The following is a 13,370-nucleotide window of genomic DNA, read 5'->3' on the forward strand; positions in this document are numbered from 1 at the left end:
ATTAAATGGAAAGCTTCCAAATCCACAAAAGAAAAGAAACACTTGGAAAACGAGAGACGAAGGAAGTGAGAGGCAAATAACCGAATCAAAGGCACAGACATAGTTAGGTCAAAAGAAACTCGATACTATACTTTGGTTTTGCATTTTTGTATTCTTCAGTGTCTGTGTCCTCATCCTCTGAGTACCAGTTATCTCCTCTTCCTCCAGCCAAGAGGCCCCTGGCCGCCAACAGTCCTGCAGCATTCCCATAGCCAGTGTATTTCAGCAGGCTGTCCACTGCAAAAACAGAAGAGGTTTTTAGACAGGAATCCGTGGGTGCTCACTGTCATTACCGACTATTCCCCAGTGCAGGGAAGTTGGGAGATTCATACCATGGCAGTAAACCTTAAAATTGAGAGGTTTTCAAAGTACGGTAGAGGTTTTACTGAACTACCTACAAATTCTCCTACATGCTCTGAGGACCAAAAGCCTTTTTTCAGGTATCAGAAAGTCAAGTGGAGCTGTTTGGAATATACTTTGTGGCAGGAGTGGAGCCTCTGTGACCACAATGCTGTTGGTAAGGGTGGTGTTTTAAGTTTCTGGTCACAAAGCTTTTTATCCAGTTTTAGAGAAATGATGACTAGAAACTAGAATGAATGAAACCCAGATTGGAATTTTACCAACACAGTCATTATCTAAAATCTTTCTTGTACCCTTCATAGGAATGGTAGGGAAAGAGTACCAGAAATCACAAAACTTAAGGATGTTTGTAAAAAGGATAGCTAAGTCACTACTTATTCCAAAAAGTCAGCAGCAGTACATAAGCTCATGATACCCACTGAAAAGGTAAGGTCCAGGAGTTAGACTGGCTGGATTTTATTAATGGTTCTACCACTTACTGGCTGGTTGACTTGGGAAAGTTTATCCTACAGCTCTGTACCCTACTTTTTCTAGTCTAGAGAATTGGAATAATAATCTACTTCACAGGTTAATACATGTAAAATGCTTACAAAAGTATCTGGCACACAGTAAATACTTTTCTTTTTCCCTGGTAATATTAGGTAAACTGAGCATGGTAGACTGCTCTTAGTCAACAACAATAGCAACAGACCAATGAACCATTTGGTGCAGGTCAGTATTACCCTGTCATCAGTGCAAGGTGATAAGTCTAAGATAAGCAGACACATAAAACTTTTGCAGGGTAACCGGAAACTACAGGAATTCTTTGTGTGGGGGTGTGATTTGTAAGAACCTTTAAGGAAGATACTAAACAATTGTTAGCTTTATTTAAGAGCACTTCCTTTTATTCAGGTACAGTTTCAAGGTAAACACTAAAATATTCAATCTAAAGATAAAAATTTTATTTAAGGTTTTCAATAAAATGTCATCCTAAAGACAACTATAGGAAACAACACTATTTTTTTTCATGTATAAAGTTTTAGTAAAACCTACATCTTGAAGTACTGTTGTAATTCAGAGCACTTACCTCAAAAAAGACAAAATAAAGCTGGAGAAAATTCAGAGAAGGGCAATTAAAGTGACTTTGAGGTCTGAAAGGGGCAGCAGATAGGGAAATAGGGTAGGGAAAGGGGATATATGTGATCAGAGTATGAAATCATTAAAGGCATCGATAGGATGAATAGTCCAGGAGTGAACTGTTCATTAAATTTTTCAAGGTCTTGAACTAGACGGTACCTTTCTTGACACTAAAAATAGGTAATTTGGGGACAAATTAAAGGAAGTCCTACTTTCAAAGGATATGGCAAATCGGTGACATCTGTGCAAAAGGAAACATGGATTAAATAATAAAGTAGATTAACGTTTATTCTCTTTCAACCATTTTCTACCCTAAAACCTATTGGTAACTGCTGTCTCTTTGGTAATAATTCTCAGTAGATGCTAGATAGAATCGTATTAGAATTTAATGAGGGATCAGGGTGCTATACTTTGAAAGCCCTTGGAATAAATCTGAGTATGTTCCCTCGTACTCTCAGTGCCTCTGCAAGACTGGGAAGGTTTACTTAAATTAATGAATTCTTAATGGATAATTAGAGAAGTGAATATCCAGTGCATACAGATATTTTTAATATTCATGGAGGTCAGACATGACTTTAAAGATTTTATTTTTATTTATTTGAGAGGGAGAGAGAGGGCACATAAGTGGCAAGAGCAGCAGAGGGAGAGGGAGAAGCAAACTCTCTGCTGAGTAGTTGGAAGCCCGATGTGGGGCTTGATCCCAGGACCCTGAGATCATGACTTGAGCTGAAGGCAGACACTTGACTGACTAAGCCACCCAGGTGCCCCCAGACATGACTTTAATGACATGGTCAGACACAAAGTCAGTGAGGCAAAGGATCATTAATCTGAACGCACATGGCACTGATACTCTCACTGTAAGCATTTTTGATAAGGCTTTTTTTTTTTTAAGATTTTATTTATTTATGTGACAGAGAGTGAGTGTGTACAAGCCAGGGGAATGGCAGGCAGAGGGAGAAGCAGGCACCCTGCTGGGCAGGGAGCCTGATGTGGGGCTGGATCCTAGGACCCTGGGACTATGACCTGAGCTGAAGGCAGACGCTTAACCGACTGAGCCACCCAGGTGCCCCTCTGATAAGGCTTATTTTTTAACAAATAAAGAGGTTTAGTAGTTCCAGGAAAAAAATTCACTAAAACTGCAAATGTCTAAGTTGAGATATGAATATACTTAAAAAATAACAATAATAAAAAAGACATAAAATATAAATAACCACCTCAATGGCTAAACATTAAAATAGCTGAAGAATGTAGAGTTTATGAAAGGCCAAAATAGGTTAAAAAGAAGTAAAGAGAATATTAAATAATCTGCTTTCTTAATCAGACAATCCTCCTGGAAGCTAGTTAATAGTAAAAAACACCTAGCACTTTCATGAAAATAATGCTTACTGTTCATTCGCAGGAACAAACGTGTCAACTCTGTGACAGTTTGGGTTACAAAGGCTATTTAAGACACACTTGCCTTTAAAACAGGTGAGGCTATAGCCAATAGTTTTAAAATCAAATGAACTTCTATTAATAGGATAAAATACTTAAAAATGGGGGTTGGGGTAGGGAGACAAATGGACTATGAAATTTTCACAGTGAGAAACATTTTCTTTGTGAAGTTCTGACTGACGTTATTTGGTGGAGTGTTTTGAGCTACTTGTTAGCTATTTTCAAATATATTGTACGATATCCTGTTCAGTATTAGGAAGGTAGTAAAAGGAAAATGGACTGAATTTAGATGTTAAAATGAGTTGTTAAGGCAAGGAAAGGTTTTCTGGGTGGTCCTTAAAAACAAAAAGAAAGGGCGCCTGGGTGGCTCAGTGGGTTAAGCCTCTGTCTTCGGCTCGGGTCATGATCTCAGGGTCCTGGGATCGAGGCCCGCGTCTGGCTCTCTGCTCGGCGGGGAGCCTGCTTCCTCTCTCTCTCTCTCTCTGCCTGCCTCTCTGCCTACTTGTGATCTGTCAAATAAATGAATAAAAAAAAATCTTAACAAAAACAAAATAAACCCCCCAAAAGAAACAGGGCACTGGGTGGCTCAGTCTGTTAAGCATCTGCCTTCAGCTCAGGTCATGATCCCAGGGTCCTGGGATCGAGCACCGCATCAGGCTCCCTGCTCAGCACAGAACTTGCTTTTCCCTCTCCCTCTGCCTGCTGCTCTGCCTTCTTGTGCTCTCTCTTTGTCAAATAAATGCATAAATAAAATCTTAAAAAAAAACACCAAAAAGAAACAATATAAAAATACTTATTTTTTTGTCCCAGTAATCAACCATGCAGTCAGTTTTGTAAAACTGCTACAGAAATGAGACAAATCAGCATTCAGTCAGACAGGTGCATAAAGTATTTCACCATTATCAAGATGCCAGAGGGCACTATGAACAGAGGAAAAACAACCACAGGAGTACACTGCAGTTAGACATGCACTGGTAGTAATGATATCATTGCTTACACAAATGTGGGTCTTATCACACTCTATCATGAAAACAAAAAGAGGTTCTGCTGTTTACCAAGGACAGAATGGCAGAGCCAGATTCTACCCAGAGACCATTCCCTTTTCTCTGTTATGTAGAGGTTTTATAATCCTTTTCCTTCCAAATACTGCTACTTTTGGAAATTTTACACTAGCAACTTCCTCTAGTTAGTCTCCCTATTTCTAGTCTCACATCCTTCTATTCCTTGTTCCACACAACTGCCTCATAGATCTTTGTAAAGCAAAAATATGGTGTTATCACCTTCGTGGATAAAACCTTTAAGATCTGCCACAAAGGCTATGGATTCTTCATTTTCTGGCCTCTGCGGCCTTTTCCAAACCTATCTCCTATCATTCCTGTACATCGTGGATTCTTCTCTTCTTGAATTAGTCTCTTTCTTATAAATACCAAGGCTGTTTTCCATTTCTCTGTGAAGACTTTCTCTGGCTGTGTCCACACTACCCAGTCATCCCCTCTTTTAGGCTGTCATTTCTTTCTTATAGTGTACTGATTATTCCTTTATATGGAGAGATCCACAAGACCATATAGTCACTACACTGCATTCAGACAGCAGAAAGGTTTACTTTTTTATAACCATCTGTAAGGTACTTTGTTAAAATTAGGAATCCAAAGATGAAGAAGACATGATCTCTGACCTAAAGAAACTCAATTCGTTGAGCTTGCATTCTAGACGTTAACTGAGAGTGAGAACATAGCAAATGTCAAAAGCACTAAAAACAGACTTAAGTAAAAATGGTACAAGGAAGAGAGAATGATTAACTCTGCCTCAATGATGAGACAAGTCTTCACAGAGAAGATACTTAAGCCGATCTTCAAGAATAAAGCTCACCACACTAACAAAGATAGTCCATGCAAAGGGAACGGCATCTGCCAAGTTGTGGAGATAACGCCAAGAAATGGTAAAGTATAATTAGGCAAGAATAAAAAATTTAGCATGACTAAGCAGAAAGCATATAATAGCAAACTGAATTTAGAATATAGAGGCAGGCCATGAAGTTAGTATCTAATAAAATTTGGATTTTACCAGGTGTCAGGAAGTCACTGACAGTTCTATAGGATGGTCATGACAAGACTGTATTTTAGAAGAATCTCTCTGTTGGCCCTGTGGGAGACAGACTGAAGAGAACCTGACCAGAAACAGAGGGCTATGAATATTTTAATAGTTTATTAAGAGATACACAGATTTGGGAATCCCCAGCAAATAGGCTGAAGCAGAAGCCAAGGGAGAGAGGATGAGATGACTCAGGAAACAATGTAAAGGGAGAACAGGGGTCAGATGAGAACTCTAGGGAACACTGGCAATTAAGTGTGGGCAAAGACAGTTGGTAAGACTAGAAAGAAAGGTCAGAGGCAATCTAGGAGTGCTTGGTAGCGTAGAGACAGAGAGTGGTCAACAGTAAGATAAAGACCAAAAAAAAAAAAAAAAATCCATTGCTTTTGAACATTGGTTACCTTGTGAGCTTATGGAGAACACTTCCAGGGGGGTCTGGAAGGGAGGGATTGACAGTGGAAAGCCTAACTTGCAGCAAGTGGAAGCCTGAGTGGCTAGTAAGGATACTGAGAGGAAAACCAGACTAATCTCTCAAGATGCTAGGATGTGAAGGACAGTGACATGGAGATGTATATAGGTTGAGGAAAACACATAGGGAGAGTTACCAAAGAATAGAAGGTAACTGCTTTCCAAGAAGATGAAAAGATCAGCAGGCAGGAGATGTTAGCTTCAAGCTAAACTGACACTTCTACCTGGGAGACTGAAATAAAGGAGATGAGAGCAAGCTCGCAGTTGCGGGGCTCTGTGCTGAGGTGTTCCAGCCTTATTTCTCTGTGTGGTTCAGCCCCAACCACAGTGCCTAGCACATGCTGGGAATTAATGAATGTGTTAACAGGGGGAGGGTTGTATTATAAATTACTTTCTTTTATTAGATGACATAAGGCCTCTGTTTAGGCACCCTGGAGAAAGTATACAATTTGCAGAGCAGGTAATACAAGTTTAGATTTGGCTCAACACAGGTTGGTAGGCATGAGTACAAGTTAAACTGTGGGCCACTGTCCACTGGGGTTACAGTTTTAGCCTGGCACAGATGGGTATTTAAGACACTTGAATGACTCTTTCTGTGTCAAGTCTCCCATGAAATTTTGCCCTTTGCATCTTGTACCATTTCAGTTTTCATTCTTTATTTAGTCTCTGTGTCCCTAACCTAATTTGATTGTTTACTGTTTCCACTTAGTGTGACGTGACTCTTGAGCCTTGATCATGGTATCTTCCCCTTCAAGCTTAGCTTTGAACGTCCTTAAAAGGGAAGTTCAACACTGATGAATTATTTGGAATTTACCTTATTTTAGTAGAGTTTCCCTCCAAACCTAACCCTACCTCCAAAATCTGATGACTTACAAGTTGAATGTAGACTACAAACTTTTCTTTCTTTCTTTTTTGGCTAGATGGTTTTAAATTAGAATACGTTGATAGCATTTAAAAACTGGGAGATTTTATGTAAAAATTCAGAGCCCTGGCTTCTCTTGAAAAACCTGCAAGATTTGGTAACATTGGCCATATGTTCCTTCATGGTAGCAATCAATTGGAGCTAAGTAGCAGCAATGTCCTCTCTCCAATTCTGCACCATCCCCTTGTTCCCCTACTCCCAACCCGCTGCCTTCCCAGCAATGAGGTAAGTGTCAGTTTTCATTTATCTTCTTATGTCCAGTCCATTTTTATTACCAACTTGGCACTTGTAGGCATGTGAGTTGGTAACCCTTGGTAAGAAAGTAATAGGAGAGCAGAGACCTTGTTTATCTTTATACCTCTGTATTTCCTGGCTCTAGCTCAGAGGTTTTTTGTTAAATAGGTAAATTTTTATCCCAGAAGAATATATCTACTAAACTTAAAATCAAACTGGAAGGAAAAGTGGATGAGTATATATAGAATTGTTAAAGGTCAAATGAAAATGATATACTTCTGCTAATATGGGTTGGCTTTGGGCTCAAAGTTAGGATTATAAAAACCTCAAATAGACTAAGGGGGAACAAAAGTAATCCTTTCAAATGAAAAACAGTGAGCAAATTCATTTATAAATGCATATGCCATATTTACTATCACACTGACACATTAAATGTAAAGTGATTATATTAGATATGTTAATTTATGTATTTAGATATGTAATTATAGAAGAAATAAACTTTAGTTTTCTCTTTAAAAAATTTTTAAAAGTAAACAAGAAATGGTCATTGTAGGGGTGCCTGGGTGGCTCAGTTGGTTAAAGCCTCTGCCTTCGGCTCAGGTCATGATCCCAGGATCCTGGGATCGAGCCCCGCATCGAGCTCTCTGCTCCGCGGGGAGACTGCTTTCCTCTCTCTCTCTGCTTGCCTTGCTGCCTACTTGTGATCTCTGTCTGTCAAATAAATAAATAAAATCTTAAAGAAAAAAAAAGAACTGGTCATTGTAGAAAAATTATAAAATACACAGAACTAAAAAAATGTCACCAGTCATCCTAGTGAGAGGTAACAATGGATAAGATGTTAGTGTATATTTTGATAAACTTCTTTTGACTGATAGATACAGTGTGTAATTTAGATTTACGTATACATACATAATTACACTTTAAAAAACAGCTCATTTATTTTTTTTTCCTTTTTTTTTCTAATTTAAAAAAATTTTTTTATTTATCTATTTGACAGAGATCACAAGCAGGCAGAGAGAGAGGCAGAGAGAGAGGAGGAAGCAGGCTCCCCGCTGAGCAGAAAGCCAGATGTGGGGCTCGATCCCAGGACCCTGGGATCATGACCTGAGCCGAAGGCAGAGGTTTTAACCCACTGAGCCAACCAGGTGCCCCAAACAGCTCATTTCTGATCTTGGAAAAACTGATTCAACTCAGCCAGTATTTACAGATTACCATATGACTATACCAGTCACTTAATTCCAAGATGCTACATCAATCTTTTTTCAGAGTCATGAAAGAATTGAATTGTTTAAAAGAGCAGATATGAGGACAGTTGGTGAAAATTACTATAAAAGGAAATGTGGCAGAATGGAAAGAGGACTCAAATTTGGGCTTTAGCCCTCAAGCAATTGTGTGACCTTGAATAAATTACTGAAAGTGCCAGGTTAACTCATTTATGACACTGGAGGGTCCTTATGAGAAATAAATGAGCTTCTGGCATAGAATGTTTAGAACATGACACCCCCCTACATAATAGTTGTGTTTATTATCATTATTATTATATTGATCAAATTATGTTGTTAATATACCATCTTAACAGGAACTGAAGTGGAAATAAAGTCAGAAAATAAAGTTTAAGAATTCTTTGGATACAACTCAACAGCAAAGACCCCAAATAATTCTATTAAAAAATGGACAAAAAGCCTGTAAAGACTTTTTTTTCAAAAAAGACATACAAATGACCAACAGGTATTTTTGTGAAAAGGCGCAACATCCCTAATCATTAGGAAGACGCAAATCAAAACTATACTGACAGATCACCTCATACCTGTTAGGATGGCTTTTACCAAAAAGATAAGAGATGGTAAGTGTTGGCAAGGATGTGGCAAAAAGGGAACCCTTACGCACCACTGGCGGGAACGCAGATTGGTCTAGCTATGATGGAAAACACAGAGGCTACTCAAAAAATTAGAAACAACTACAATATGATCAAGCAATCACACTTTTGGGTATGTATCTGAAGCAAACGAAGTCTATATTCCCAAGAGATGTCTACAGTCCCATGTTCACTAAAGCATTATTCATAATAGCCAAGATATGGAAAAAAGCAGAGAGTCCACTGACAGATGAATGGATAGGGGAGATATGTGTGTGTGTATTTATTTATTTCAGCCATGACAGAGAATGAAATCTTGCTATTTGTTACAATAAGGATGAACCTAGAGAACATTATGCCAAGTGAATAAGCCAGAGAAACACGAATACTATATGATCTCACTTAAATGTGTAATCTTTGAAAAAAAAAAAAAATTAAACTCCTGGAAGCAGAGAGTAGAGTGGTGGTTGGGGATGGGGGAAATGAGGAGCTGCTGATCAAATGCTCTAAGCCTTCAGTTATAGTAAGTTCTGAGGACCCAATGTACAGCATGGTGACTATAGCTAATACTATTCTATCTACACTTGAAATTTGCTAAGATCAGTCTTCAGCGTTCTCACCACACACAAAAAACCAAAAAGTAACTCTGTGAGGTGGTAGATATCTTAACCTGTGTGTTAATCACTTCACAATGTATACATGTACCAAATCATCATGTTGTATAATATACTTTAAATACATACAACTTTACTTGTCAATTATACCTCAATAAAGCTGGGTAAAAAAAGGAATTAAACTAACTTAAGATTTTGAGAGAAGTGAGTTTTCTACCTCCAAATTCTGTGTCACAAAGCGGAGGTACTTTAAAAAAGTGGAATATAAAATCTGCTTAGATGGGATTTTCATACCAGTACATTTATAAAACTAGGAGCTAACGAAAAAAATAGGTAAAAATATCTGGGTATCTTGAAGTTCCTTGTTTGAAGAACCTGCTTTTGCAGGGGAAATAGCCCATATAATTAAAAAAAAATCTGAAATTGTTAGATGTTATCTCAGAAGACAGTCACTTTATAATGGTGTTTATTACACTGTAGTATAGTTATTTTAAAATTTCTCTCTACCGCTATCTTATCCTTATCTCAAGGGTAAGGAATGTATCTTAGGCATTCTTTGCACTTTCCATCTTCCTTTTTTCACTTCCATATTATGTTATGTAGCTCACATCAAATAATTATCTTCTGATAAAATAACTTAGTGAAGAAACCAAAACTCCTCTAGCTTTAATTCCAAGAGGAATTAAAAAAGGGAACTAACCCAGGCCTGTGTCTGGTTACAAAACAGTAGCACCTTGGGGGACCTGGCTGGCTCAGTTGGTGCATGCAAGAGCGTGCAACACTTGATCTCAGGGTTGTGAGTTCAAGCCGCACACTGAGTGAGATTACTTATAAAAATAAAATCTTAAAAAAAATAGTAGTACCTGAATTACTTAAGCAGATTTTTCATTATGACTCCAGATCCTGACTCACAAGATTAAGAAGTGTGGGTTAAGGTGTGTTTGCACATTAGCATATAGAAAATGTTTTTAAATGATTAATTTTTAATATATCCTCAGGCCCTCTAATAGAAGATAGGAGTAAGCTCTGAAAAGAGTGGAATGAGATGGCCACTATTAACAGAAAGATTTCTCAAATTCCCACTGAAAAATAAAAACATAGAGAGCAAAGAGAGTTTAACCTACCTCTCTCTTTGCAAAGGACAAAAAGGAATTCAGCAGCAATTTGCTTGACTCCAAGGTCAACATGGGTCATGAGGCGCACCAGCTTATTTCTCACAGTTGAGCCAACTTCAGGTCGATTTGTCACATCCCTCAATGGTGGTAAAACCTAATGGCAGAAATGCAAAAACCATCATCAGTTGTGGGGTCCTAGAGTAGGTGAGGATGGTACCATGCAACTGGTCAGTCTTACAATGTCTATGAGCTCAGTTTTTTAAGAATGGAAAAATTAAACTAAATAGGTTTGCTTCCAAATAAGACAAAACAAAAAAAACCCCTAAAGTGATTTCATGGTTGTAATGAAATTTCATTTGAAGAGAAACATCCCTTCACTGTACCACCATGAAATACTCTGATTCATTTGGAATTTTTAATCATCAAAGCATCTGGAATGCCTTTGCCTGCCTCTATCAAAATCCACTTTAAAGTCAGGGTCAAGTTTCTCCTTCTTCCACGGGGCCTTCCTTAAAACTTTGACTTCTATTGATTTTCTCCTTCTTGTAATTCCTGTAGCATTTTCAGTATTTACTAAAAAAAAAAAATCTGTACTTAGGTTTTTAAATTTTATTTTATAATAAAAATGGCTATTCATTATTGAATATTTTCTAGGTGCTAGTTGCTATAATAGAGGATATACATACATTCTGTATAATCAGTCTCCACAGTAACCTTGCAAAGGAGGTAGTAACATCACTATCCCTATTTTATCAATTGTGATCTGCAGAGGGCTTAGGACACTTCTTGGTTTGTCTGTTTTTTTGCTCACTCACTCACTCAATTCATCCACTCAGACCCCTCCCTCTTCAGGGTCTCCTCCTATCTCAACTGGTTGCTTCATCTCAGCCTCTTCTGCCAATTCTTTTTGTCCTTTTGTTTTCTAAGTATTGGAATAGTCAAGGGTTGAGCTCTTGGGCAACGTTCTTCACTATTTTCACTTAATCTACTAGTGATCTCATCCAGTTTTATGGCATTAGATGGTCTCTATACACTGAGAACTCCCTAAATTATATTCCTATCTTGATTTCTTTACTGACTTCCAGACTTCTATAGGCCTCTTGAATTTAGCATGTTCTAAACACAAATCTTCCATGCTCCCACAAAAGCTGTTCCTTCTTAGTTTTCCATCGCATTAAATGGTAAGTCTATTTTTCCAACTGTTTAATACAAACACCTTGGAAATAGCCTTTTCTCTTTCACACCCTATATCCAATCCACCAGTAAATTATATCGTTTCTACCTCTGAAATATATCCATAATTCAGCCACTTCTCACTGCCTCCTCTAATATTATCATATCCAAGTTACTGATCTGTCTCACCCAAACTGGTTATTACCACAACCTCCTAGTGCTCTCTGCTTCCATCCCAGTTCTTCCATGATTTATCCTCTACAAAGCAGCTAGGGAGCCTCTGAAAGTCAGATCATGTAATTCCTGTTCTCAAAGTCTTCCAGTTCCCAGTGCTTCTCATCTTACAGTGAAAAACAATGTCCTTACAACTCCCTTAGGTTTCACATAATCCAGCTTCCTGCTCTTTTTCTAACTTTATTTCTATAGTTCTGCCCAACACTGCTACAGCCACACAGACCTCCATGGAACTCCTTACACACACCACCCACTTTCCTGTCGCATGGTCTTTGCATTTGCTACTCCCTCTGCCCAGAAACACTTTCTCTAGAAACTTGCACGGCTCGTTCCCTTATTTCAGGTCTGTGTTCAAATGTTACTTGTAGGAAGACATTTCCTGACCACCCTATATGACTAACCCTGACCACCCTATATGACTTTTCTTTTTTGTATACCACCCCCTCTAAGTGCTTTAGCCTTCCTCACAGCACTCATCACCACCTGACACAGTATATATTGCTTTACTGTTGGCCCTTCTTCTACAAGAGTCGGTGCCAAGGGGGCAGGGATGTCTTTGTTTTGTTCATTCTTCTCAGTTCATGGCATATTACAGGTGTTTAATAAATATTTGTTGACTGAAAGAGGAATGGAATAATTCAGGTATCTTTTTTTTTTTTTAAACGTTTTATTTTAAGTAATCTCTACACCCAACATGGGGCTCGAATTTACAACCCTGAGATCAAGAGTCATATGCTCTACTGACTGAGGAAGCCCGGCACCCCTCAGAATCTTTTTAAAAGCGCCTTCTATAAGCTAGGCACTATGAGAGGAAATGGGGATAAAAACCAAGTCAAATAATAATTTACCGTGCCAGACCCTTCATGTTTATATCATTTTATTTAATCCATTCAACTGACTTCTTTCCTCTCTCCTTCTACATTGAGTGCCTACCATGTATCAGGAGGTACTGAAGGTGCTGTGAACACAAATGGCAACTAAACCTCAGAAAACGGAATAATCTATCCAAAGTGTTCACAGAAGCCCTATTTCTAATAGTAGACCACCATGATTTCTGTGCTCTGTAAGTACAAAGTCACTGCACAGTAAAGATTCAGCCAACCATACTGAGTTTTATATGGTCTCTATATACTGAATATATTGAAGAATGAGATATCGAACAAGGGATTTCATATAGTATGTGCCTACTGTTCCAGAGTAAAGAATCTATTAACAAAGGTTATCACCCCAAAGTTTTGTGAGCTGTGTTTTGGGTTTCTTAGAAACAAGTTTTTTTTAAAATAGAAGTTTGTTGCTTTTATTCTTATATATCACTCCCAGACAATCTGCATTTGTATGGACTCATTCTATTTTCTCCCAAATATTACCCTCCAACAATTTTTTTTCTTTTCTTTGACAAATTTTGTCCATTTCCTCTTTCAAATCCACAAAATCTCGTCTCTTCTGTAAGCGCCTCTCCAGACTAACCCAACCTGGGTCAGTAATTTCTACCACGTTCTCTTTCCACCTGTCTAAATACTTAAGACCAATTTCCTCTGGATATGCGTGAGTTGGATTTAATCAGCTATTAACTACAGGGTGTAATAATTAATTAGCTATTTATACTATTTGTTCTATTTATACTATTACCAAAGTTAATCATCTATTACTTTACATTCTGCCTTTCTTTCTTTGACAGAGAGAGAGATCACAAGTACGCAGAGAGGCAGGCAGAG

General features: G+C 38.1%; 1 protein-coding gene across 3 annotated transcripts in view; it reads right to left on the bottom strand.

The window, feature by feature from the left end:
* Window positions 1–13,370, bottom strand: part of RIC8B (RIC8 guanine nucleotide exchange factor B) — a 97,683-nt gene that overhangs the window by 23,054 nt on the left and 61,259 nt on the right. For all 3 annotated transcript variants that reach the window (XM_080810747.1, XM_080810749.1, XM_080810748.1), the window contains exons 7-8: window positions 10,258–10,402; window positions 132–276 (exon numbers count right to left, since the gene is read on the bottom strand). In XM_080810747.1, the coding sequence (XP_080666873.1) occupies window positions 132–276; window positions 10,258–10,402 (290 nt within the window). The remainder of the gene's footprint in view (window positions 1–131; window positions 277–10,257; window positions 10,403–13,370) is intronic.

The sequence above is a fragment of the Martes martes genome (assembly GCF_963455335.1).
Source record: "Martes martes genome assembly, chromosome: 8".
Lineage (NCBI taxonomy): Eukaryota > Metazoa > Chordata > Mammalia > Carnivora > Mustelidae > Martes > Martes martes.